This window comes from Manacus candei, unplaced genomic scaffold (genome assembly GCF_025592945.1).
Source record: "Manacus candei isolate 608988 ecotype Guabito, Panama unplaced genomic scaffold, ASM2559294v1 h1tg000057l, whole genome shotgun sequence".
NCBI classification, from domain to species: domain Eukaryota; kingdom Metazoa; phylum Chordata; class Aves; order Passeriformes; family Pipridae; genus Manacus; species Manacus candei.
The window spans coordinates 15898841-15925071 of NW_026138105.1; the positions used below are offsets into that span (position 1 = coordinate 15898841).

At 43.6% G+C, this 26231-nt stretch overlaps 1 protein-coding gene across 3 annotated transcripts in view; it reads left to right on the forward strand.

Annotated features, from left to right (window-relative positions):
• Positions 1–26231, forward strand: part of ARHGAP40 (Rho GTPase activating protein 40) — a 38506-nt gene that overhangs the window by 4680 nt on the left and 7595 nt on the right. The window contains exons 1-9 of one of the 3 annotated variants that reach the window (XM_051803016.1): positions 8524–8927; positions 17725–17927; positions 22458–22678; positions 23249–23324; positions 23808–23986; positions 24590–24755; positions 25100–25191; positions 25311–25388; positions 25663–25822. In XM_051803016.1, the coding sequence (XP_051658976.1) occupies positions 8701–8927; positions 17725–17927; positions 22458–22678; positions 23249–23324; positions 23808–23986; positions 24590–24755; positions 25100–25191; positions 25311–25388; positions 25663–25822 (1402 nt within the window). In that variant the 5' untranslated portion in view covers positions 8524–8700. Of the gene's footprint in view, positions 1–8523; positions 8928–17724; positions 17928–22457; positions 22679–23248; positions 23325–23807; positions 23987–24589; positions 24756–25099; positions 25192–25310; positions 25389–25662; positions 25823–26231 lie in introns of those variants that run through there. The other 2 variants (XM_051803017.1, XM_051803018.1) reach the window with 2 other exon arrangements.

Below are 26231 nucleotides of genomic sequence, written 5' to 3' on the forward strand. Positions count from 1 at the left end.
TCCTGAGGGCTCTTCACTCCCTTGTCTCTGTACTCATCTTTTTGAAGAGTCTCATTGCTGATTTTCCAACACACAAAATAAAAGCGGAATCTCTTGCCTTGAGAGTGTGTGTAAGCCCTTGAGTGAACAGGAGCCTGGAATTTTTGCAAAGTCCATGGCAGGTGAGCAATATATAATGGAACTGGAAGGATATCCTCTTTAGGCAACAAGTAAATACAGCTTTGCTGATGAAAGTTGTTTTTCTCAGCCAAGGTAAAGCTTGGACAATGTCGCCATTTGAAAACAGCAGGGCTAGCACAGTGGAAGGAAATCCCTGCGTGGCTCCCAGCGGAAGGGGGATATGAGGCTGCAATATATACATCCCTGCAGCTGATCTCTGATACCCTTGTTTTGGTCAAATATTTCAGAATCTTGGCCTCCCTCCAGCTCGTGCATAAGAAGGGTAAAAGCAGACAAAGGTAACAGCTGTATTTAGCTGCAGTATTTCCTTTGACTAATGGGAGAGGAAGGACACCTCCTGGGAGCAGCCCTTCTAACAATATCCCTCCTCCAAGAGTTTGAGTTCATTCACTCTGTGCTTCCTACACTGCCTTGGCCAGCGTGAAACAGGCGTGAGGCTTCCGGATGTTTGCAGGCCAGGAAGAGTTTGGAACAAGCACAGAGCTGCCAGGTCCATTGGGAGAACTCAAGGCTTTACAAAATACCAGCCCTTGTGGTGGAAAAAGCTTTTTGGAGAGTGGCTTTTTGCAAGGCTTTTTCCAGCTGCAATAATGTGTTAGCTGGAAGAAAAAAAGAGCCAGGGGAGCAAATCCATAAGTAGGACCAAGGAATTGCTTCTTTAAGGCATTCCTGTGAATTCTGCTTGTGTGGTCTGTGCAGTTCTGTAATGGATTAGCATCACCTCATAGCTAGCAAAGCAGATGGCAAAAAAATCTAGTCTTTGTAAAGGTCAAGAAGCTGCCTCTTAGTTGCTGGCTGGGGATCTATGAATATCATTTAACCCCATATGAGTACTTTTTCTGACAGTAGTATTGAGTCAGGTGTCCTGGTTCATTTGGATCTCTCACAGTTCCAGGAGGATGCACACTGTGAAGCCAACTTTATTACGTGGGCTCATCAGATAAAAAATTCAAACAAGGGCTCAGTCCCTTCTCAGTGGGATAGTGGAACTTGTTAATTTTCTAATTAATTGGTTAATTCACAAACTCCCTAACTCCCGTGCTTATGAGAAAGCCAGTTTTCCAGCTGATGGTGAGAACACTCATCCTTCCTCCTCCATCATGGTGCAAGCATCACAGTGGAAAGCCTGGGAGCCTCAACAGTGCAGATGCTGATGGTTCAGCTTGAAAGCTTTTTGGGTAAGGTGATGTACTTACAGGTTGCATTGTGAAAGTTTGGTTTCTACCATTCCTGTGGGTTGTTTCAGTTAATTCTGAAAAGTTTCAGTCTTATCAGAAACCGCTCGACAGTTGATTTTGCACAGCTACAGGGAAAGCAGATCTCACCTTCTCCCCTCCTGTGTATCTGCAGCTTTTGCTTTAGTCCAGTGGTGCTGCTGCCAGAGTAGGTCAGGCTGAGCTGTATCAGCATTTTTGGGCCAAAACCTGAGCAGGAGTTGAGTCAGCAGCCACAGCCAAGTGATGTCCATGTCAGAAAATGGCCATTGTACAAAAGCTTGGCTGCTTAGACCAGCCTGGTTAAAACACATAGTCCTGAATGTCAGTTGTGTTGTAAGAGCTGTGAGGTAAAACACAGCTGCTGTAGTTCATCTGTTTGTGTGTATGTCTTGGTTTACTTTGAATTCTTTGTGGTTTTCAGCTCACCTGCAAGTCTGAATTGAATTCCTGTTCTTTCACTTGTTGGATTCAACAGTTCTTATTAATTGGATAATCTGTGTGATGTCTTCTTTTGGCCTTTGCACCAGCCCTGAACTACTCTGACCTTGCACATCAGGTGTGAGCTGAAGAGTAAAAGTCTGTCTTGCAACATCACTTGGCATTGATACCCAAGATTGCATGTGTTTGACCTTCTCTTTAGCCCCCCAGTTAGAGCAGTGGATTTTTTTTTTTTAAAGACTAAACAGTATGTAGGGATTTATGGACACTACTCTAATCCCTGACTGAGCTTTGAGGTGATCTTGCACCACTAACCTCACCTGCCTCATGTTCTTCCTGTAAATCCTGCACTACAGAGCTGTTTGGGAAAATCTGTAGCAATCCCTTCCATCTCCTCATTGGCCCCCAAGCTAGATTGTGCCTGACGTCTTCCAGTCCTGGTTTTCATGAAGACTTGTGTAATTAAACTTTGTCATTAATATTTTGGAAAAACAAGCCTTCTCCTAATGAATTCACAGACTCCTGACTACTAACAGGTCTGTGAGAGCCATGAGCTGTATTGTGTAATCAGGTTCGGCATCTCAACCACTTTTGTTCCAGCTGTTGCATCGTTTGTAGATGAAACCAGTACAAAAAAAAGCTCTGTGTGGTGACTTCAGAGCTGGGTGCCAGCATAGCAAAAATAGTCACAGCTGACTTTTTTTGCACTTCTGAGCCTTTAAAGCAGCAGCCCAGCTCTGTTTCTGTCCCCGCTCTCTTCTCAAGGGCAAATGAGGAGAATGCCCATAAATATAAATTACAGGCCACTTGTAATCTGTCTGCACACAGAGAAGTTTGGATTCCTCCTGGTGGACCTCTCACTGCAGAAGAGATGACAAAGTAAACAGAAGCCTGTTAGGATAAGTGATGGCACTTTGGAGTAAAACAAAACTGTTGCTTACAAGTGGAATAATTGGCACTTACAATTGCCTGGCTGCTAAATGAGAGCTTCTGCTACTTGACTGTATTAAATCTTCTTTTTATTTTGGAAATAGCTGATTGAGCAATCAGGATCTGTAAAAATGCTGCTCTCTTGGAGAGAGGGGTATCCTTCTCTTGCATGCTCTGAGGGTGATGGAACTTCTACCCACAAATAAGCACAGTGGCATTTCATTCCCAAGTACATGCCCTGTGTCTATGTGTGTAAGGACAATGTGTGGGAACCTATTTGGTAATTATATTTTTCCAAAACTTGAATTTTGAGTATTTAGGTTAGTGGATTTAGCTTTTATTGTAGTCATTCAACAAGACAAGTTTCAACTACACAGAGGGGGTTCCAGACAAATCTCTGGAGTAGCTTCAGGTAGTCTGACCCAATACAAAAACTTATGGGGGGATTTTTAAAACTATAAGATACTAAAATCTATTAAGGAAACAAAACCTCTCCTAAATGAGACATTGCTTTGAAAACTGCGTTTATGCTTAGACTGTGCTCTGGTCTTTAGGTGTTTAATTTTAATCTAAATAAATAGCTTAATTCTGTAGCTATGATCAGGTCACTTCTACTTTTCCCCTCCCATTGTCTTACCATCCCTGCTAAAACTCCAGCTTATCTGAGCCAAGCTATCAGTAGGTATTGTTGAGTTGTCTCATAAGCTTGGTAGCTCTGAACCATTTGCCCTGCACTGATTGTGGGGCCATGCCATGTGCATGATCTCCTCTCTCAGGAGTGGATGTTTGGCATTCTTTGGGCAGTAACTCCTGTGGGATGCCCAAAAACAGACTGACTCATGGTGAGTTCAGCCCATGGAGCCTATCCTGCTGCTGTGATTATGGTGCAGGAAATGAACAAGATGACAACTTAATCCATCACACCTTTGGGCTGGGAACTGGGGCACCAGAGTAATAAAGTCCATTTATGACACTCTTCCTATTCATGGCTCTGTTGCCCCATCCATTTCCCAGAAAGAAACAGAAAATCCAACTTGCAAAAATCAAAATGAGGCTTGTGAAATGAGCTGGGATGTGAGTGTGGGAATTGGAGTTTTTGCAGAAACTTTTTCCATGAGAATTAGGGAGGTGCAAAGTGCTCCATGGAGGTGGTGTTGGGGTGAGCTCTGCAGCGTGTACTCCAGTCCAGTGCGTGCTCTTACTGGCACGAGGTGCTGGTTACTCATTGCAGCTGAGAGGGAACTCACTGGTCCTTCCTCCCCACCTGCCTCTCTTCCATCACTGTGGCAGTGATGTGTGGCACTGTTGGCTGCCTGCAGGCATAATAGTTCCCGGTGTTTGAAGGAAGTGAACAAGCAGCTTGCTGGTCATTAATCTGGTGCCTGTCACTTCTTTCTGCCTTTGGCATTCAGCAGGAAAGATACAACTCTTGCAAGGCACAGCACCCTGTGATGTCAAACACATGTTTGAGCAGGGAGGTAAATGAGATCATCCTCTGAAACCTGCTAAGACTTCTAATTTTATACAGTCTTAAATGCCCAGGAGGCTGAAGCACATTAAATTTAAATTAACAAGTAAATCTTGATTATTCATCAGAATAAGTGGTTTTGAGTGTTAAGAATAGCTGCTGTGTCTTAGTGCTTCCTCCCATTGTTACAGCTCTTCCTTGAGCAGTGGAAATGTTTTGGGTGATTTAAATTACATTTACAGTAGTAATTAGGTTTAAGCATCTTTGCAGTTCACCTATCTGAATATACATCTGTGTCTAAAGAGTGTATGACTTTTTTTTCCCCCTCCTCCTTCATTCCCCCAAGACATGACATTGTCGAACAGGGTAGGCGACTGGAGGCAGTTGTGTACCCAACCGCTGGCCCATGTGGAGATCTCCACCGTGCTGTCTGGTGGAGATCTCTGCTTACAACTGCTGCTTCTGATGGTGATGTGCTGAAGTGGCTCTATCTTTTGCCAACTGACCAATCCCACTGTGCTACAGCATTGTGTCCTCCCGGATATGCCCTTTGTCCAATGTTGTTTTCCATATTCTTAACTGAGAGATTGCTTATATGCAGATGGCTATTAATCTCATTTTAGGAAATACTTGTTGCTGTTTGTCTGCTGCCTGAAGTCCTGATCCTCTGTTACAACTTTTGGATACAGTGAAGCAGACTGTGTGCTCTGACATACAGCTGTGTCTGCAGACAGGATGGGTTTGACAGTAAGCAAGGTCTGACTGTTCATTGTTGGGGCTGAGCCACCCAAATGTGGATAGAGCAAGAAGGGTCGAGGGGGTGATGCTGGGCCATTGGGCAGGTGATGCTTTATTCCTCTGCTTGTACTGGATTGATACTCCAGCTCCCATGGGCATGTCTGTATCTCTTCCAGCAGGATGACAAATTAGGTCTTGTCTTGTGCAGTAGTGTCATGAGTGGAAGCACTTTTTAGGGTCTGAGTGTTGCTGTGGCTGTTTCTTGACAGCTGTTTTGCTTAGAGGTGCTGGTTTGCTCTCCCACCTTAGGGCATAGCAGAGCCAAACCTGTTGTAGGGCTGACTGCTGGGAGCTGCTGCCTTACCCAGACCTGATGGCAGCTTAGCACTGTGCCCCAAGCCACAGCCTGGGCTCTGCTCCCTGCCAGACTGGGAACAAGCTGGGACTTGGATAATCTCAGCGCCTCAGTGGCTCCAGAAACTGTAATAATCTCTTAATCTTGATGGGTCCATGTGATGGATAGGTAACACTGTGCGAGGATTTTCTTGTTATGTGGTGGGATTGAGGGGGGATAAGTTACTTTCAGCCTTTCCTAATCTCAAACACCCTAAAAGTAAACTGGCTGGAGGAAAAAAGTTACGTGTTATGGATTTTGGTTTTTCCACTCCACACTGCAGTGTGTCACTTGCATTAATTTTTCAGGGTAAAAAATTACTTTGGGGATGCTTGAAAAAATGTAATGTTGTCATAAAACATTGTGATGCAATAGGCATTGTGTTCAAGCTGACCTGAAGGCACTGATGCTGGGCTCTCTGTCAAGCACCATGAAGAGGCAGGGGATTCCCTGGCTGGGGTTCAGGCTGGGGATTCCCTGTAGGCTGGATGAGGGTTCCTCTAGTCTACAGGTCTCCAGCCTGCTGAAATTCCTGATTGTCCAAAAGCATGTTGGATGTTTTTTTTCACCTCCTTTTGTTTCTGAAGAAGTCAGGCCAAGTCATGTCAGTTTGGCAGGAAGTGTAGATACCTTCAGAAACAACTCGTGCACTGAAGTGGTGACGGTAACAGTGCTGGGTCTGTACCCGTGATTCATTTGAACTCTTGGCTGCTGAGAGCATCAGTATGTCTTTGTCTCCATATTTGAGTAAGATTCAGCTCCTGTGATCCAGATAGTCTCATCCCAGTGAGCTTGTCTCATCTCTAATGATGCCAGGAAGACTGTCTTGGAGCATGAAACATGCTGGAGCCAGAGTTGGAATATTTAAACTGATTCACTCTGAAAAAGCAGACTCAGCTGGCCTCATGTTCTATTCTTCCACCTCTTTTCTCACAAGCACAATCTAGGAGATAAACTTACTGATTGCTCCTCCCAAATACCATGAATAACTGAAGGCCAGACAGGAGTGAAGACATTAGAGGTTGTAGATGGGAGCACAGCTGTTATTATCCACAGAGATCTGAAAGTTTCAGTAATGCTTGTGTACTGCTTTATGTGAGTAATCAAAGCTGAATGTACTCTTAAAGAGTTCTGTCTTCATTTTGGATACTTTAAATTTGCCTCAGTTGTGCAAGAAGCCTGGCTGAGTTATTACTACTGCATTAGAAACTTGTTACCCAAATCTTCGTTCGCAAAGCCTAGCCGTGATGAGAAACTTGTGGGGATGAAGCTAGCTGGTATGAGTGTCTGGGAGCCTCTGTCTTCAAATTTACCCATCAAAAAGGATGAGCAGCTGGCTGCTGAAGTTATTAAAAGAAATGTAATGACAAGGAACATCACCGAGGGACAAAAAAAATTGTAGTTGAGGGCTGTGGTGTACATTGACTTGCAGTGCTGGAAGCTTAGATGTGATTTTGTATATAGGAGAAGGAACGGTGTGAGACCTAACCTCTTGTTTCAGGGCAAGGTGCATTTGCTGGGGAGCTGTTTGGAAAGGCTGGGTGGTCCCTGGGGAGAAATTATGCTTTCCAAAGTTTGTAAAAACAGCAGAGCTTTGAGCAGCCACATCTCCTCTCACAGATGCTTTTGTTGTCCCTTTTTGCTCTGCCCTCCCATGTCTCACATGCTGGGCAGTGTGCGTGGTCACACGTGATGGTAGTGCTTCTGTCTGATGTAGCTTTGCAGCAACTGTTCTGTGTATCTGTATAAAAGCATCAGAATTCTTTAGATGCGCTTTCTGCCCGTTTCTAAGATCTTCATTGCTGAATAAACTTTTTTGATTGGATACTAGGAAAAAATTCTTGGCTGTGAGGGTGGGGAGGCCCTGGCACAGGTTGCCCAGAGAAGCTGTGGCTGCCTCATCCCTGGAAGTGTTCAAGGCCAGATTGAATGGGGCTCGGAGCAACCTGGGCTAGTGGAAGGTGTCCCTGCCCATGATAGGGGGTGGAACGAGATGATCTTCAAGGTCCCTTCCAAATCATTTTATGATAATATGCTACCTGTGTATAATTCTGTGCTGTTGTAAAACCTGTGGTCTGTGGATGTGTTTTGGTTATAACTGTGAACTTCACAAGCTGGGACATTCTGTAGTTTATCTTGGTTTGGAGTTGATGGAGGGGGAGCTGTATGGATAACCTGAGTTTTCAATTTTGAGGGGAGGAATAAAGTTTCACAGGAATTGTGGGTAAGGAGGAAAAGAGAGGAGGGTTGGTAGAAATTCCCGTGAGTATTTTCACATACTGTGGGGAGTTGTAAGTGTCCCAGACCAAACAACTTCCCTTCCTCAGCCCTGGTGTCTGATATTGGGCAGTGAGGCAGCATTCCCTTGGCAGCAAAGGGGGTTTAAACAGACTGGATTAAAGCAGTGACTGGATAAATAGCCATATTAGTAGGAACAAAGCTGAAATGGGCTCTTTGCATCCTTTTATGAGGGATTGTCTCTAAATTGGCTGATGCTGCCCTTTAAGCTGTTGGAGGCAGAGGAGGCTGAGCTGTAGATCCAGCCTTACTGGGAATATTGGAAGCACAGAGAGGGATTATTACTTGTGCTGGATAAGCTTTGTGTACCTTCGTTAAGAAAACTTAAATAAATCACTTTTTGTCCCCTTAACTTTGGGATTATGAATAGTAAATGTTATAAGAAAGGAGAGTTGCAGAAACACTGTGAAAGGAGGTTTGATGGAGAGAATAACAAGGACAGAACAAACCTGTCAGGGATGGCTGAAAAGAATCGGATTGCTTTAACCCTTCACTCACTTGTGCTTTGCTTGTTGATGAGAATTTGAAGAATAATGTGGATCTTACAAAATATCCTCTGTGGGTGTTACGGGTTAGCTTTGCTCTTTCAACACCAGTGTCTTACATCCAGCTGGGGTTTACTCACTGCTCAACTATGGCAAGAAATGCTGAATTTGCTTTTTTAATAAGCACTTGAAGATTTTTCCTGCTGTCCCGAGGTCCCCAGACAGATGTTTCATGCTTTTCTTGATGTTCTTTCACTGCAGGGAAGTACAATTTTAAAGAGCAAATAGGCTGTTTTGACTCCTCCTTCCCAGGGCTGTGATAGGGAGTTACTTTTTCACGTGGCCGAGGCTTATGTTAATGTTTAGCAAGCCTTAGCTTCAGCCCAGCCTTGGGAATAGCTGCTCGCTATTTTCTGTGTACTCCGGGCACTGAGTGCTGGCTGTGGGCTGTCTCCTTCAGCCCCTGTCCCAGGCGTGGGCGGCTCAGCCTCAGGCACTTGAAGGATCGGGTGAATTTACTGTCACTTCTCCGGGGACTGCCGAGGCGGGTGGATGCAGGATGCTCGCGGCCACCCAGCCGGCACCTCGCGGGTGAGCCGTTCCTCGAGTGGCCAGCGGTGTTCGGAGGAGCACGGATGGACTGACTGCCGCCCTCCTCCCCACTTGGACATGGACAAGCGTGGCACGTGCGGCTCTTGGATGGCCAGAAGTGGGATTCCCAGGCCCCGGGTAGTGCTGGCTCCTGCCCGGGCAGGCAGCTGTGCCCAGGTGCTGAGCAGGTACGGAGTGTGGAAGCAAGGTGAACTCCGAGCAGTGAGGAGGCTTTTATATGCTCTTTAAATGGGGTTTTGAGTGCCTTGATCCTGAAATGAAACCTTGTTAAAAAAAAAAAACCTTTCTTTTTTCTTGTACTAATTCTGTAATTGGGCTGAGTGCAGCAAACTGGGGAAGTGGGACCTGGGGGACTAAACTGTCGACTGCCTGTTCTGTGGTTCACTGGTAACCTGCCTGGGCAGCTCCTGGGGTTTGGGGGCTGTTCAGGGATTTGTGGAACTATATAAAGGTAAGAACTGCTTATTTATAAATATCATGCAAAGCATTAGAGGATAGAACTGAAATTTGAACTGCTTTGCTTGGCAAACACCATCTTGCTGGTGTGCTTACTGGACATTCATTTAATGTATATTTGCATGAGCTTAGAAGTTGCATCAAGTTTTAGAATGTTTCCCTGCTGTAGTAATTGAAATCTGTTGGTTTTGTGTGAATGTACTGATTTTTACTTCTAATCACAGCTCATGTTTTCATGTTTCTGTCTGAGTTCTCATTTTTTCTAATCTGCTTTGACATTGTGTGTTCAAAGCAAGACAAGAAATCTTTAAAAGACCCCAGACAAAATTTGAGATTAAAAAAAAAAAAAAGAAGAATCTTAGGAGACTGACGCAGTGTTTAAGAGAACAAGATTAACACCTTGAGTATGGCAGGGCTTCTTTGGTAAAAATTAAAATATTTGTTAACAACTTATGTTTTTGCCAAACGAGTTTGTTGAGTTCCAGTGTTTGTACTGGTGCTAGAACATCTCTGTGGTCAGGTCTGAACAGATCCTACAGCAGGAACCTCAAACATGTTCACTAACTTCGACCGAAACACTGAACTCCAACCAGGTGGCACTTCTCACCGGTTCACTCGGAACTCACCACAGGTGAGACATGTCCTGTGTGTACATGTGTAACTAAGCCTTTCTGCTAGGATTTACTTAAGACATGCCTGTACAATACAGCAATGATACACTAGCCATCCTGGCCTTCTAATTAATTGCCTGTAATGACTGTTTATTTTTGATCAGTGACTGTGACATGCTCACTGGGTTTTCCACTGAGACACCTACTGGCTTACACAGCAGTGGTGGTGTCTTGGCTCCAAAGCAACACTGAGAAAAAGCCATTGCTGAGCCAGCTGTGCCTCCTGCTCCTACTCTGGGTGTTGTGAAGCTCGTGATACCTGAGAAGGCTCATGGGTGGGGTCGCTGGCCCTGCACTTGCTGGCAGCACTCCAGTTACTAGTTACAGAATTAGTTATAAATTTTTACCAAGGGCTTTTCATGGCAGTGTAACTGCCAAGCACTGGTAGAATGGGCGACAAGAAAAAATAAGGATGAGCTCTATCATCCTGATTTACTCAAAGTTCAACATTAAAGAGGTTGGAGGCCAAATATTTAGTATGCGTGAATCTGCTTTTGTAAAAAGTCTTTGTGTTAAGGAATGAGCACACAAGAAATAAGTTCACAGCCTTTTTATAGTGGATTCAAACACATTGCCTTTCCTTTTGAAGCCAGGTGGTCCCTCACCCCTTTGTCCCAAACCTAGGCGTCTCAGATGTATACAGGTTAGCATCTTGCCTGAAGTCACAGCAGTGATGGAAATAAAGTCAAGCTGTCTCATTTGATGTAACGGCAGCATGTTTTGAGGATGTGTTCAGTAACTGGGAGGTATTGACTCATTCTGGTCTCGGCAAAATCCCTAGCAGTGTGTGCTTGGGGCGGTGACAGACAAGTCACTAAAGGGCAGAGAGTCCGTGCTTGCTGCTTCCTTCGTGAGAATCCTGTGCACAGGCTCAGCCTCAAGGCAGCTGGAGGAAGCCCAGGGCAGCTTCTGTACAGAGGTACAAGTGTGTGGGGGTTCCCATCTGTAACCAGTGCTACTGAACTGTGGGGTTTGGGATCCTGGTGTCATATTGATAGGGGAATTTGACTGTCAGACCAGGTCCTTGTGACTAAGGGATAGATAAAGCAGCTTGTGTGTTTAGGTGACTATGGATTCAGTGGAGATGGGAATGCTACCTTTTAATTGATTGTCATCTAATCATCCTGTAGATCAGCCTTATCAATTTCCAATCACATTAAAGATCCCAGTACTACTAAAGCTTTGTTCTGGCCAGGTACCCCTTCCTTTCAGCTGGATTTCTGTGTGGATGAAAGCCCTTTCCTGTGTGGCTTACCCTGCTAAGGGGGAAAAGTGAACAATGGGCTCATCTGTAGTGACCTTACAGTCAAACATGAAACCATGTACAGGGAGCATAGCTTTGGTCTTCTGAGGCCAAAACAAATGCTAGTGTGATGGGACAGACACCCAGCTGATAGTCTAAACTAAAAATGGCTTTGAATAATTTTAATTTGACTGTATCTGCAGGGGCTTATCGATCCTGTGTTTGTTCTGCTCTGAGTTTCGGTCTGAGATACCTCCAGGCAGATCTGTAATTACAGGCAACTTTCCTTATTCCTTAGCTTGCTCATTTTGCCCCTAACTATTCCGGATGAAGGCCTGAGACAAAGAAGTTGAGATGGAGTTTCTTTACCCCTAAATACTTTAACAGAGACCCTTATTGGTAAGTTATAACCTGTGCTTTAGTTAAAAGTCCCAATGCTGTGATAGAGGTAACACAGAATCATAGAATCACAGGATGGTTTGGGTTGGAAGGGACCTTAACGCCCACCTAGTTCCAACCCGATCCATGGGCATGAATGCCCATGATCAGGTCATGTTGCTCAGGGCCCTATCCAACCTGACCTTGAACACTTCAAGAAATGGGGCATCCACAGCTTCACTGGACAACCTATGCTGGTGTTCCACCACCATCTAGAGTTCCTGTCCAGCACAGAAAATGTTGGAGGTGCTCAGGAGTAGCAGTGTGATACATACAAGCATCAGAATTCACATCTTTCCCTCCACAAAGCCACAGAGCAAAGGACCTCTATTCCTTCTTTCTCGTGTCACTGGGGATGCCAGGACAGGAGGTTGTGCCTTCTCAGGTGTCTGGGGGAAAGCTGGAACTAGTAGGGATTACCCCACACTCTCAGCACGATCTGGTGCATCCTCTTTATCACTTGCAGAACAGGCTTCTTCAAAACAACCTGAAATGACGCTGCTCCCTGAGCTGCTTGCATAATAGATCTTGATGAGCTGATTGCTGTGTTACTGAAAACAAGCTCTAATCTTATTAACAAATCGTGGTAGTGACATCTTAGCTATTCTTGCTGGTGCTATAGAGACCTTCAACTGTGCTGTCCCACATGTGAAAAGTCCTTGATAAAAGACCTTAATAGGAACATAAGTGGTGGTTAGCAGCAGTGCTGGATAAAATAGTCTGAGCTAAAGAACTGTGGCTTCTCATAGGGGATGTTCTCAGTGAAACTACTATGTGAGCAAATCTGTGGTCAGTTATGGAGACATGTCAGCAGTGGCAGACTGCTACTAAGGTTACTTTAATTCTGGTTCTTTGACTGCTTTGGTTGAGTTAAGTCAGAGAAAGTAAAGCATGGTAACAGTCTATTTGGTACGTTACTGTTTGTTGCTGCCACAGTAATTTGATAATTAGTCTCTTTGCTTTTGTGGTCTGGTCCAAGGAATCTGAACAGCATGTGCTTTTCATTTTCTCTTCAGAGTAAACTGCAGTAGTTCTTTCCTCCTTCTTGTTACGGGGAGAAGGAAGGAATTGGTAGTCTGTGATGTTACTGTACAAAATCTGGGGGTAACCGATCCAGGCATTAAATATTTGTGGTAGAGCTTCCATTTGGTTTAGGCCTTTTGTATAAAAGTTGTGGAGTTTTTGTCCATGAGGCATCTCCTAGATAAATTTGCTATTTGTGTTGGGAATAGAGTTTTGTGTAATTCTGTGTGTCTGAATGAAGTAGCTGATGCATATTTCGTGTAAGATTTTGATAATGAGTAGATTGAATTCTTCCATACAGGGACTTGTTCTTACATTAGCATTGATAACTTTGAGAGACTAATGTTTAAACTCCAATAAGAAAAATATCTATAGCTATATCTATGTAAAATAGAGATATATATGTGACTTACTGCTTCAGGATTTTCTCCAGTTTTCCAAAGTCTCTTGTCTGTTGTTTCTGGACACCTTCGTCTGCCACACGATTTTAAACAAAGTCTATCATGTTAGGAACTGTGATAGGCTCATCTTCATGTGATTCATTCTCTTCAGAATTTACTTCACAGTTCATCATTTGGGTTTAAACTGCTTGCTTAGGGGAAGAACCTGGAAGCAGTGTGAAGAGGGACTTTTTTCTGTCTGGACTTCTTTGTCATTTCTTTTAGTCTTGTGCTTTTGTACTCATCAGTTGGTTTTGACCTTGAATCAAACTTAAAGCAGGTAAAATATGTGTTGTGACACTAATGTAGTTTTGTTCTTACTTAGTGTCTTCATCTGTCAAAATACCGCAACCAGTTGATAGACTAATCTCTCGGTTTTTTTTTTTTCCTTTCAAGACACTTGTGTTTTATGCTCAGGGTCTGAATCATTATAAATGATGCTGTGACTTGGTGTACTGCTCTCAACTTGCTGTTGAGGTTATTTCAGACTCTCAGTCTGTTTCTTTGTTTCTTGTGTGCCTTTGTGCTTGCTCCAAATCTTTGGAAATGTTTTTAAAGACCAGATGCTCCTTGTGTGGCAGGACTGCCTTGTCTGACTTAATACTTCTGCTCTTGTTGCCTTTTTCTCATCTTAGTTTTTCTGGAATCAGTATTAAAGGAATTCCATTTTCTTGGCTTACACTTGTTGCCTCCTGTTCTACTTGAAATGCTTGAGAAGGAACCTCCTTATTTATTCATCTGCTGGAGAGATTTCAGTGAGGGAGGGATGTTGAGCAAGCAGAGAAGTAGTCTAGGCAGCTCCAGGTCCTTTGAGCAGCTCTCTGACAGGAATGATTCAAGCCTGGAATGAACAAATGCATAGCAACAGTGTTTATTTTATTTTGATATTCAAGAGGGTGAATGAGTGTTTGCGATACATTTGCAGTGTGTTGACAGTATCTAGGAACAGATCAAGAACTACTGAGACTGCGTTTCCCAGCCCAGGATCAGTGAGGCACCATCACTTGGACTCAGCACTGTGCAGACATGGGGAGCTCCCAGGGATCCATATGGAGGGGATGGAGAGAGGAAAACAATAAGAAAATGAACTCTGTAAAGTCCATACCAGTCTAATTACTCGTAACTGTGTCATTAACACTGAAGTCAGAGTTAGACTGTAGGTGTTAGGCAAATCCTAAGCCCCACTGAAATTGTCTGTGCTCTTAAACAAGAGGAGAAGGCTGCATTAGGATGGTCAGTCTTTCCCACAGAATCCTTTCTTTATGGTTGTCCTTAACTAGATCTTTCTGCCAGTTTGCTTTTTGTTGGATTAATTTTTACAGCTTCATAATCTGATGCTTTTAGTTACATTGACAGTGCAACAGTGTGAATTTGATTATTCTACCTCCTCTTTGCCCAGTTGCAACCAAGTGATTAACATTTTAAGCCAACAATCTCTGCCTTCAATCTAAACTGTTGCTATGTTTGTACGCCACAAGTTGCCCTCCAGTTGACTCGGGAATGCAATGAGGAAGAACAATCTTTCAGGTGCACTGAATCTAAAATTAACCTTCCACCTGGGTAGCTGTATTTGCAAAGCACTGTGCATTGAGTTCAAGGAAAAAAAAGATACTTAGACCAGAAAATAAAACATTTTCTAAATGTAAACGCTTGACTTTGGTGTTGTCCTTTGAGACAGGAGCAACAGCTGTAGTTTAGCACTTCTAGAACTGGGCTTTGCAACCTGCTGCTGCTTTGTAGAGCTGCTGTGTAACAATAACATCCTACACCTCAGTGAAATCAAGTTTAGTGCATGAGGACGTGGGCCTGTTGAGAAAAAAAGTCAGGATGCCTTTTAAGTTGCTTGACACAAAAGTAGTTCAGAGATGGCTTTTCTAGAGTAGTTTTATAGTGTGACTGGTCAGGGGGCATTTTGGTGCAATCAGTAGTAGAATATCTGTATTTCCAGCTGTAGAAGGAAGCAAAATAACTGTGGGTGGTGTGGAGACACAGTCAGAGTGGGATGGGGACAGCAGTTTGCTGTTGTGTGGCAAAACTATATCCTTACACCAGTACTCTGTGCAAGAGTCTTGGTGTGGACTGAAGGTAGATCAAAAATAGCTGCTGGCAAGGCTGTAACCTGAAACCTGGGCTGAAAGGATGCTGTGACCCTTCTCAGGTGTGCACCAGAAATATGCCCTAATGCCTTAGATAAATAATGCTGCACTTGTAGTAACATCTCCTGGACTGAAACTCACATTCAGGGTCTGGTATCTATGTAAGTCATGCAGAAGATTTAAGTCAAGAGCCACTCTTTGGAAAGAGCTGGAGACTGTATTTATGTTGGCTTAAAATTGTGTTGTTTTTTCCAGCAGGCATGGGGAAGGGATTGTCACAGCCATGTGTGACACAGGCTTGCCACAGAGCACATCTGCTGGGTGCAAGCTGCTGCTCAGGTCTAGGGAAGGTTCTGCTGGAGCTGCAAACCTAAATTCTGTTTTGGTGTGAATCTATGGAGATTTTAGGGGTGTTGGATGAGTCAGCTCTAAACCAAGCTTAACACAAAAGAAAGATACATTTCAGAGCAGCTTTGATCTGTATAAACTAAATTCTACAGGAGTATAGGGCAGTAACTTAGGGCAAGAAGAGTAGTTTTGTGCCTGCTGAAAGCATGTAGTAGTGTAATTAGGAGAGCTTGTAAGATGGTCCTTAGTGTTCTGTGTTGAGAGACTGCTCTTCAGTGCAAGTTCCTATGCCAGTGTTTCTGACACTAATATGGCCAAAACCAACTCCCTCAAGATAATATAAATTCCTCCTTCCAATATAGATGCCTCCTTCCAATTATTTTTGTGTTAGTGTTGATGTCTACTGACTGTTGCAAAATAGAATCCTAGTGAGATATGGCAAGGTATTAAACACTTTTTGATGCTGGCAAGGTGGCTTTGTTTAATCTTATGAGTAGGTTGTCAGAAAATGTGAGAAAATGGAGAGGAGTACTAAAGATGAAGAGTTAATGAGGGGTGTGATCCAAATTTTTAATTCCTAATGGGTAAAGATATAAGTAAAAAGTCCAAAGGGGAAATAATTATTTGGAGTGGTTGCTGCAGTGGAACTGAGAGAGATGGACATGGATTGTGAAGGTAAATAAATAGTCAATCTAAGATTTACTTTTTAAGTGTTCTACCAGGCTATAAATCGGCATCTCAAGTGGAGACCTGTTATTTGGATATCCAGGAATAGGATAGAGCAGATGGGTATTAAACAAGCAGATCACCTCTGCCCTTGCCAGGGCTGGATAGCAGAATGATTCAATTCAGTCTTTTACTTTTGTGTTCCTATAAAACAAAAAAATCCCTTTTATTCTTGTTGTCAACACTCTGGTTGGCTCCAGATGTTCCTGGAGTGGTGGTTATTGCTTTGGTTCTGACCTTTGGAAGAGAAGGTCTGCCGATGTGCATGTTAGAATAAGGTGTGAGCATGATGTGGATGCATATGCATAAATACAAGTTAAGAATGTCCTATAACATGTGTCTCTAAATTAGCCCTTTATGACTTGAAATGCTTCTTCTAACAGAAGCAAGTTGGTGCCAGAATTGCTAGTAATGGCTTTCTGGAATGAAAGGGGCTAAAACTTTCCAGATATTTTGCCATCTATAACTTTCAGAGTCCAGGAGTTAGGAATCTAAACTGCTTTTCATGTGTGTTTTGTTGTCATGGTTTTCAAGGCATAAGACTCAATCTGCCTTTTTATTTTTTATATTTTTATTTTTCATGAAACTAGAAAGGAATTCTGGCCTACATTTGGTGGTGGTGGCTGTTCCCAGGTGTTTCTCAAACCACCCACAGTTAGTGTAGTGTGCCGCCTCTTTAATTTTGTATTCATAATTGGAACTATTGAGGTGTTCTCATAAGTATGTTCCACTTATCCCTATTTGTTTAAGTCTTTGAAAAAGATGTGTAACAGGGTTTAAATGGCTTGTAACCCTTTAAAGAAAATTATAATTCATTTTAGGAGAGGCACTATTTCATGAGGTGATGAGAACATCACAGCTTTCTGCACAGAGGTTGAAAGCTGAACGAGGCCAGTCTGGGACTTTGGCTGCCCATGAATGAATCAACAGGGTGGTAAGAAAATTCCATATGCTTGGGTTCCCCAGGACACTTGTGCTGTTTCACAGCTGAAAAGTCTGGTCTGAGCAGGAAAAGGGGGCCTCAGCCATCTGAGTTTTTTGTTGCATGAGCTGAAGTGCAAGAGACGGAGCTGTGCTGTTTTTGCATATGGAGCACAGACCTGCTGGGTTTGGGCTGCTGTGGCTGGGAGCTTCCAGGCTCCAGGTCCTTGGAGCACATATACACCAAGCTTGGAGAACATCCTGGTTGGCTGTGAATGTAGAGGGTATCTGTGCAAGCTTGCAGAGGAGTCTTGGAAGCAAGAGTGTGGTGGTAGGTGGTGTGTTGGAGGTCACTGGAGGGGCAGCATTGGAAAAACTGTGTTGATACTTTGTCCTCTCACAGGTTTGGACAGCAGTTTTCCCCCTTCTCTAGGGGATTTAGTCCCGACCTTGTCTGTGTTGCTAAACACTAACCACAGCAAGTTCAGCGCTTACCTCTGTTTGACTTTACTGCAGCCGTTAATCAGTGAAGACTGTACTGTGAATGCTCTGTGTGAATATGTGTAGCTTAATCTCTCTCTCCTTATCTCTTCCTCTCTCAGCACCAGAAATTGTCCTTGCAAAATGAGCCAGCTTCCTCCGAAGAGTCCTTTGGCATCCCTGGTGTCAGAGGGCACGAATTCCAGGGTAGAGGCTTTGGACAACTTGTCAATGGACAGTTTTTGGCTAGAAGTAGAGAACATTAAACAGAGCGCTGAAGCCGAGCAAGAGGAATGCAGCCTTGCAGATCTCAAAACACAAGAGGGTAGGTTGCCAAAAATGTTGGGAGTGAGGAGAGGAATGTGAACATCTGAAACAGGAAATTTGCTTACGCACCTGAACGATTTAGAAGCATGTGGGAGTATGGTTAGAATATTATCAGTCAATCAGAGATAGACATATTATTTTAATTGGGTGGTGGGTAATGCCCTACAGAAGGGAAGTGCTGGCCTGGCCTGGTTTTGGCTTCTGAAGCAAAGCTGACTCTAAAGGTTAGTCACAGGAGCATGTTCAAGGCTCCAGATTTTTTTCAAACAGCCCCACTAAGTGGAGGGGATCTCACTCCCACTGCAGGTGGCTGCATGTTAGACACCCTGTGAAAGCTGACTGTGTTTTGGAAGGCTTGTTTGTGTACGTGGTTCTGAGATTCATCATAGTGGCTTTTATGGGAGCTGCTTCTGCGGAAGGCAGACTGTTCCCTCTCTAATTCACTGTTCAAGAAAACACAGTAAACATCCAGAAAGCCTTGAGTCCTTCCACACAAGGTTTTTCCAGCATATCTCTTTTTTTTCTTTTTCTTTCTTTCTTTCTTTCTTTGGAAAACTGTTTCATGTGCATAGGGTGTTTTTAATGGGCTTTCTGTAGCACTATCCAGTGTTTTGGAATAAGTGGAACCTGAAGTAACTATATGCAGTGTTTTGGAATAACTGAAACCAATCGTATTCTAAAATTTTTGGAATACAGTTGCCTCTTCTAGAATCATAGAATTTTTTGCATTGAAAGAGATACTAAAGTGATGGCACTGTGGGCACGGACCTTGATGCCTGGGGTGGCAGGCGTCTGAATCAACTTTATTTAGAACATCAATATCTTATAATGAGGTTCAAAAAGTAACAAACGATGTTTAACTACATATAAGTATTCTACGGGGCATGTGCAACAGAGTACCAGGAACTACATTTCCCAGGATGCCTTTTGGCACCCTCCCTGTGACGCTCACTGCCACACTAAAGCTCAAGTTATTCCACCCCCTGCCATGGGCAGGGACACCTCCCACATCCAACCTGGCCTTGGACACTTCCAGGGATGGGGCAACCACAGCTTCTCTGGATAACCTTTGCCAGGGCCTCACCACCCTCACAGGGAAGAATTTCATCTGAATATCTAATCTAAATTTCCCCTCCTTCAATTTGAACCTCAGTTTACTCCTTGTCCTATCACTGGTGAGCAGGAACCTTTTCCTGATGAGCATTTCCTTTTGACATGCGAGGTACAACATCCTGGCGTGTTCGGAGGGATGATAAGTAGTGACAAATACCCAGTGATCCCACAGTTTGGGATCATACCTTTCCTGGGTCCATTTTGAAAAATAGGGTCAATAGCTCTCCTGGGTTCATAGGGGGGCTCTGGAGAGAAGGATGTGAAGATCACCATCTGTGTTTGCTGTAGCAGGCAAGACATGATAAACATTAAGGTCTGCTGATTGTGTCCCTACATAAAGGATGTAAGTTTGCTTTTTAGAACTGGAAGAGATGCAGAGTAACCAAGAAAACGAGTGCATCAGGAAGGAGATTCTGGAAAAGAGACCATGCCATGAGATGAAAGACTGTCTGGGATATCCAAAAGGCTGATATGCTGGAGGCAATTTAATTACCATGTGTATGCAGGAAATGTCTTTTAATGCTGTGTGTTAATCTGTCAGGCAGGAGCTGACTGCTTAATTGGCCATTGAAACCAGACAGACTTGAAATAATGCTCTGAGTAGCAAAGCCTTCCTGGTGGGCTGGGGAAGGTGGTGCAGCACACTTGGGCTCCTGGTACCTTCTCCAAAGGAGCTTAGGCAAATAAGGGTTGTGCTGGGAGCACTGGTGATGAGGGGAAACTTTGGATGGTGTGGAGGCAGGATTTGACTGGTGCCTGTTGGCTTTCACACCTCTGCAGCTTCTGGTTGGAACATGGAAGCTTTGAGGCTCCTCAGAGCCAGAGGCACCATTGCTCTTTGCATAAATTCCAGGAAGTTGTACTTGGACAGTGGCAAACAGCTCCATCTGGAGACAGCATGGAGAGATGGCTGATCACAATCACTGCACAAAGGACAGTGAGGAGGCTGTGTGGAGATAAGGCATTGCAAAAAAGCTGACCTAGTTGGAGAACTGGGCTCCTGTGCAAGCCCTGTGTGAGGGGAGGTGTTGTGGGAAGCTGCTCCTGACCTGGGAGGTCAGAGTGTAACTGTGCAGAATTGGGACAGCTGAAAGGTGCTGATGGTCTTGTGACCTCGCTTATGGTTGATGGGAGCAGAAAGTAGCTTTTTCCTGGAATACAAACAGCATTGTCCTTTCCTTGCTTGTTGCTGTTTGTCGAGGTCTCCCCAGGACCTGACAGCACAGCAGGGTCTCTGCCACTAAAATACCTGTTCACTTCCAACATGTAACCATGGCTGAGAACTGTCTGCAGAGTGATCTTTCTCCACCTTCAAAAACTAAATAAGAAGCTGTGCTTAATGTTCAGTCTGAAATTGTAGGATGCCATAGCTGTCCTTTAAATACTTGGAAACTGAATGCTATATTACAAATGCTCTTTGTGGCCAGCTTATGTTTCAAGTAAGTCTTTAGAAGTGGTGTTCTTTAGTTTTTGCGAAATCATTCCTAATTGTTATCCACTGAAGTGCTGCTTGCTCACAAGACAAGTCTTAGCAGCTCTCCAGGTTTAAGCCTGCAGCTCAGCTTCTGTGGATCTCTCTGTTCTGACCTGTTTCTCTCCCATTTTTAACCTTTTCCCCATAAATAACCTATTTTGCTGGTTTCCTTTTGTGCTACTGGCAAACATAACTGGGCCAAAATATTAAACAGAGGAATTACAATCTGGTGCTTTGGCATCAGAAGGGGCAGTAGGCTCACATGGATGTTCGATTTAGGGGCTGCTGTTTAGTGTTGTGTACTAGATTTGTTTCCTGTTATGACTGAAATGGCTATTTTCAAAATTTGCAAGCAATACATTTCACTTCCTCTGGTTCCCAAAGGCAAAATAAACCAGAGGCTTTTTGTGTTTTGTTCTACTGTGAAACCATGGATGTAGGACAAATGTACAGTGAGGAGTTGTGAGTGGGACCACGAGTGGCTGTGCCCAAATGAGCACTACTGGGGGGATACTCTTAACTGTTAGATACTGTAGAACCAGACACGGGAAAAGACCAAAACTCAAGACCATGTAGGAAAACCAGATAGTTTGCCAGTAGATTCATTAAGGGAATTACTTGACTTCAAGTCCAGCTCTGTTGTGGTGTGATGAAGAGAAATGTTCTGTTTCGTTACAGCACCTAAAAACACAAATAGTATGCTCTGAAGGCTGAGAAGAGTTTTAATTGTCACAACATGTTTGCAAGCTGCACGAACACAGAGGTTTCTCCAGAAAAATGACGTTATTTAATCTCTCAGGAAGAGCTGCTTGGCTGCTTTATTATTGATGCAGGAATAATAAAACTTGGCCTGAGCAGCTGTGATAGCTGAGGAGATAGAAGTTTGCTTAGAAGTTTCTTTTGATAGAAAGACTGGGAATGGACTGTTCTGTGTCAGTTCAGTTTTGATTTTTCTTTTCCCAATATAACCTTTGGTAGAGCTGTACTGGAGCTGCCTGCAGTGAATCCATGTGGTGCAAAGAGCAGAAAAGATAAAAGGCTTTGTGGTGTTTGCTGTGTTAAAGTTGAAAATGCCTGCTAAATTGTTTCTTTTATCTTTGGATTTCAAGTAGCTGCCTTGCTCAGGGCACTTTCTCACTTGCACTTCCTTATGAGTGCAACTCATAAGAAAAAAATTGTCTTCTGTGTTTGAAGTGCAACTTTATTAAGGAATGAAGTGAACTTGAGATTTTTTGAGTGATGCTGCTGTACTGTCTCCAGGCTTCTCACACTTCCTTCTGAATCTGAAATGGTCTTTAATTTTAGTGATGTTTTGAATAGGCCCAGACATAAAGGGAATACACAGAGTAAGAATGACGTTTTTGCTTTTGTTGAGTGTATGGATACCAATTCACTTAAAAAGGTAAAGAGTAGGGATGGTGCAAACAAATAGTTCTGCGGGTATATTAAATAAAATGCATTTGAATCTACCAGATCAGGGTCCGGATATTAAAAGAAAAAAGAAGCTGATATACAGGCATATGCATAGATAAATAAAAATTAAAATAAATAACCAAGTAATTTGGAAAAGTACAAAAGCCGAATATGCAGTGTTGTGGCTTCTCACAGACCTTTTGTCCATTCTCAAAGCTGTCAAAGGATCACGTGTGCTTCAGGGAGACACTGCTGTTCCCTCTGGGGGGGGACTGTGTTCCATTGCCAGCTGTCAGAGCTCCCCTTTGCACAAGCAGCTGGGTACCAGGGAATAGGGCTAAGAATTTGAGAACAGCTGTGGCTTCCTAACCAGGACGTGTTAGGAACCTAACCTTAACTTCCACTGATGTCCCTTTGCCGCCTCAGAAAGGGGATGGCTCAAACTTCAGGTTTTCTGCCTCTGAAGCATTGCAAGCACCCAAATTTCTTTTATCTGCTCACTTTGCTTTCTCATCCCTTGCCTGGCAGAGGGAGAAGCTGAAGCTGAGTGGCTCCAGGACGCGGGTCTGTCCGAGCTCCTCGGAGACCGTGGCTCGGACAGTGACAACCTCGTGCTGCTCTCCACCCTGACCCAGACCCAAGCGGCCGCTGTGCAGCGCCGGCTGGACACCTACTCCCGCTCCCGCCGGAGAAAGAACAAGCACTCTGTGCGTGATGTCCGGGACATTTTCGGAGTGGCCAGCTCGGAGGTTTGTTGATTTAGTGGGATCTCTTGAAAGACCTTGTTGCCTTCTGGTGGCTGACTTGCCTTTCTGGGTCTAGGGCTGCTGTCATGTCCAAAGAGATGATTTCATCCCCTGAGCTGAAATGGAGCTGAGATTGGAGAAATTCTACATCCTGGTTGCAGTGCTGATAAGTTATTGCAAAACCTGAAGATTCATAAACTACTTAGAGGCTGCTGGAACAATTCTGTATCCTGCCTCTATATGGTGTCTACAGCATGACAGCCTCATGGAGCACTGGCATCATTTGGAGCCCTCTTGTGTCTTCTTTATTCCAGTGACATGTTAAATCATCATTATTAACCAAAACAAAAGAACTTCTTAAGTTCAGTTCTGATAAGCTGACCTTGTGCAGCTGAAAAATCCTGGAGGAAGAGTAGAGCTGCCTTTTTTGGAGGGTTTTGGGGTTTTTTTGTTTGATGCCTGTTTTTGTGGTTTTTTGCCAGAGAATACATAACAATTGGCTTTTCAGCTGTTTTCCTGCAGTTCTGCTCCTCTTTTCACTCTAGTCAAAACAACATTTTCCTTATTTTTCAGGAGACAGCAGCAGAGAAAGAGGAGTCCAACCCAGATCTGTTGTGGCAGAATCTACAGACTACAAATGCACAGAGAAGTAAGGAGAGTTTTTAAATGTAGAGTTGGACTGAATGAGGAGTAGGATCTGAAGTAGGGCTGAAACTGGAAGGAAAGATAGATAGATACACTTATATAGTTGTTGTTATAGTTTATATATCGTTTATATAGTTTGCTGCTCAAACTGATAACGGTAACTCTGCAAGAAAGCAACTGAAAAATGAAAGTAGAATCAGTCTAGTAAAGATCATGTGGTGAAATCCTATAAATACTATATGCAATTGTGCAAGGAGAAGTTAGCCATAGGTGTGTCCTGTAATTTAAGGCCATACTTGTCTTACCAGTGGTCTGATGATTGTAGCTGTAATGTTATGACTTCAAACTATTCTCATCTATTGATCAGTGTCAGGGCTGTGCTATTAGAACTCTGTGTTTGTATGTTAATTTAGGATTTTGTAAAAACAATGGTACCAAATCTTTTCTAGTACTCTTGTTTTCTAAGCTTCACCCTCCTGGCTTTCAGAAATTCGAGACAATTTCTCCTCTGTATCAGAAACCCAGGGTTACTCCCGCACAGTTCGAAACCCTGGAAAAGAGGAAACGTTCAACATGGATGTTGCCTACTCAGAGCAAGCAGCTGTCCTCCTCAAGGGATCCTTCCTGTCTGAATCTAGGAAGTTAAAGGATGGAAATGCTCTAACTGTAAGCACTGAAGGAATTTCTTCTGTTAGAATTTATTAATCTGTTCTTGTCAAGACACTCAGTTCGGTTGTATGATCAGCTCTTGGAAACATCCTCTGTGGATAGTGTTGCAATGGGTCTGTATTAGGTATTTTTGGGTACATAGTGCTTTTATCCTTGCAGTGTTGGGCAAGGATAGACACTGTATAGTGGAGGGTCAAAAGAAGTAAGACTTATATCTGAAACTATCTGTTTTGACACAGATCTGTGTTGTTTCCTCTGACAAGGGGAGAGTAACTGGACTTATTCATCATCCTAACAGTTTTCTTTGCAGATGAACTGGACTGCTTCCAAAATCCAAGTAGATCAGGGTGGGTATCAGGCTTTAACTTAGATAAATTGGAATGTCCAATATGATCGAAGAGCAATACTGAAAAGGGAAGATATTTATTCAACTAGTGGTTGAGTAGGAGCAGTTTTGGGCATGTGTCTGGTCTTGAACACAGCAGAATGAACAGGTGGCTGGTTATGATAAAGAGTCGTAAGAATACAGCAAAAGTTGTTTACTAGTGGAAAAAGTGACAACTTGAACTGAAGCTTTTGGGTGTGTGTGGTTTCCTTTAGAAATTTAAGATCCTCAAGGGCAGACTAGGAGTGACCAGGATTGGAGATCTGTCTGCTCAGGACATGAAGAAGATCCCCACACTGGCCCTCATTGAACTGACAGCTCTCTGTGATATCCTGGGCTTTGAGCTGAAGAGAAACAAAGCAGCAAAACTGAAAACAACAGGTTAGTTGGGGTGTTTTGTTATGTTTTTTTTCTTTTTTGGTGCCTTTTTTTTTACACTCATCTCATAGATTTGTGTCCCAAATGTTAGGACAGAGAGAGTCTTTGATAAGCAACCTTGTGACAGGTGTCTTTTCCTTGGTCCTGGAAGTCACTGGATCATGACATCAAGACCTAGTACCACATTTATATCTGGCTATTAAATGCATTTGTCTTGTTTAACTGTTCCTCTCTTTTTCCAGTATCTATGCTTGCAAAAGTGCCATCTTAGTCTGCAGTGGGGGATATACCCCTTAGCCCTGTATTAGAGGTGATACAGACCTTACGAACTGTTGTTTCTGTTGTAGAGAAAAGGCTTTTCGGAGTTCCACTCAGCACCTTGTTGGAAAATGACCAAAAACTGCTCCCCAACACCAAGGTTCCTCTGCTACTCCAGGCAGTAAGTTCTCTTCTGCTTTCAATCACACCTCTGATCCCCAGAGTCATCCTGTGAAAAGGAAGGGCTGACTCCTCATCGTCTGTGCCTAATAGCTTTCTCATTTCCCCCGTTTTTAATAGCTGTTGTCCTGCTTGGAGAAGAGAGGACTTGAAACAGAGGGCATTCTGAGAGTTTCTGGGTCTCAGACCAGGATCAAGGTATGAGCTCTTTAGCAGTGTTTAAAAATGTCAGAGGTGATCAGGGAGCATTTGCTGAAGCGAGTATCTAAATAACCCAAAATAATAAATATTAATATTTATTAATAACCTGTCTCATCCCCCTTCCAATTACAACTGGAAATACCCTGGGAAATCTGGGAGTGCATACTGTGAGGGCCTCTGCACTGTTTTGACTTGACAGATTGCCCTCCTAGTGCTCAGCTACAGAATTTTCCCTTATACCTGCTTGTAATAAATGCCATCTTTTTAATAGAGTCTGGAACAGAAGCTAGAAAGGGAGTTCTACACTGGCCTTTTCCGCTGGGATGAAGTGCATCAGAATGATGTGTCCGGGCTGCTGAAGAGGTTCATACGGGAACTGCCAGCCCCGCTGCTAACAGCAGAGTACCTCCCTGCTTTTACTGCTGTGCAAAGTGAGTCCCTGCTCTGCCTGCTTGGCAGCAGTTTTTTGGTATGTGCTCTTCTTGCAAAGCTCCTATGGCCTTGAACTCTCTTGTCAGGTGTGTTGGGAGCCTGCGGATCCAATGGGAATACAGTGCATGACTGAGAGTCATAGTTGCTGGTGCTTGCTTGAATATGTCTTTGTACACTATCCTGAAATCTACATAATGTTGTGTCATTTGAGGCTACAGCATTGCTGCCATGCTGTATTAGGTCATGGAAAAAATTAGGACATGAAAACTCAGCTGTGGCCACTGGCCAGGGTGTACAATCTTGGCTTGACTGCAGGTAACGCAATGTTCTGCAAGCACCTCAGTTTGAGGTTTGTGCCTCAGTGAGTGGTTTGGATGGGTTAAGCTAACTTTTTCAGTGCACAACTTC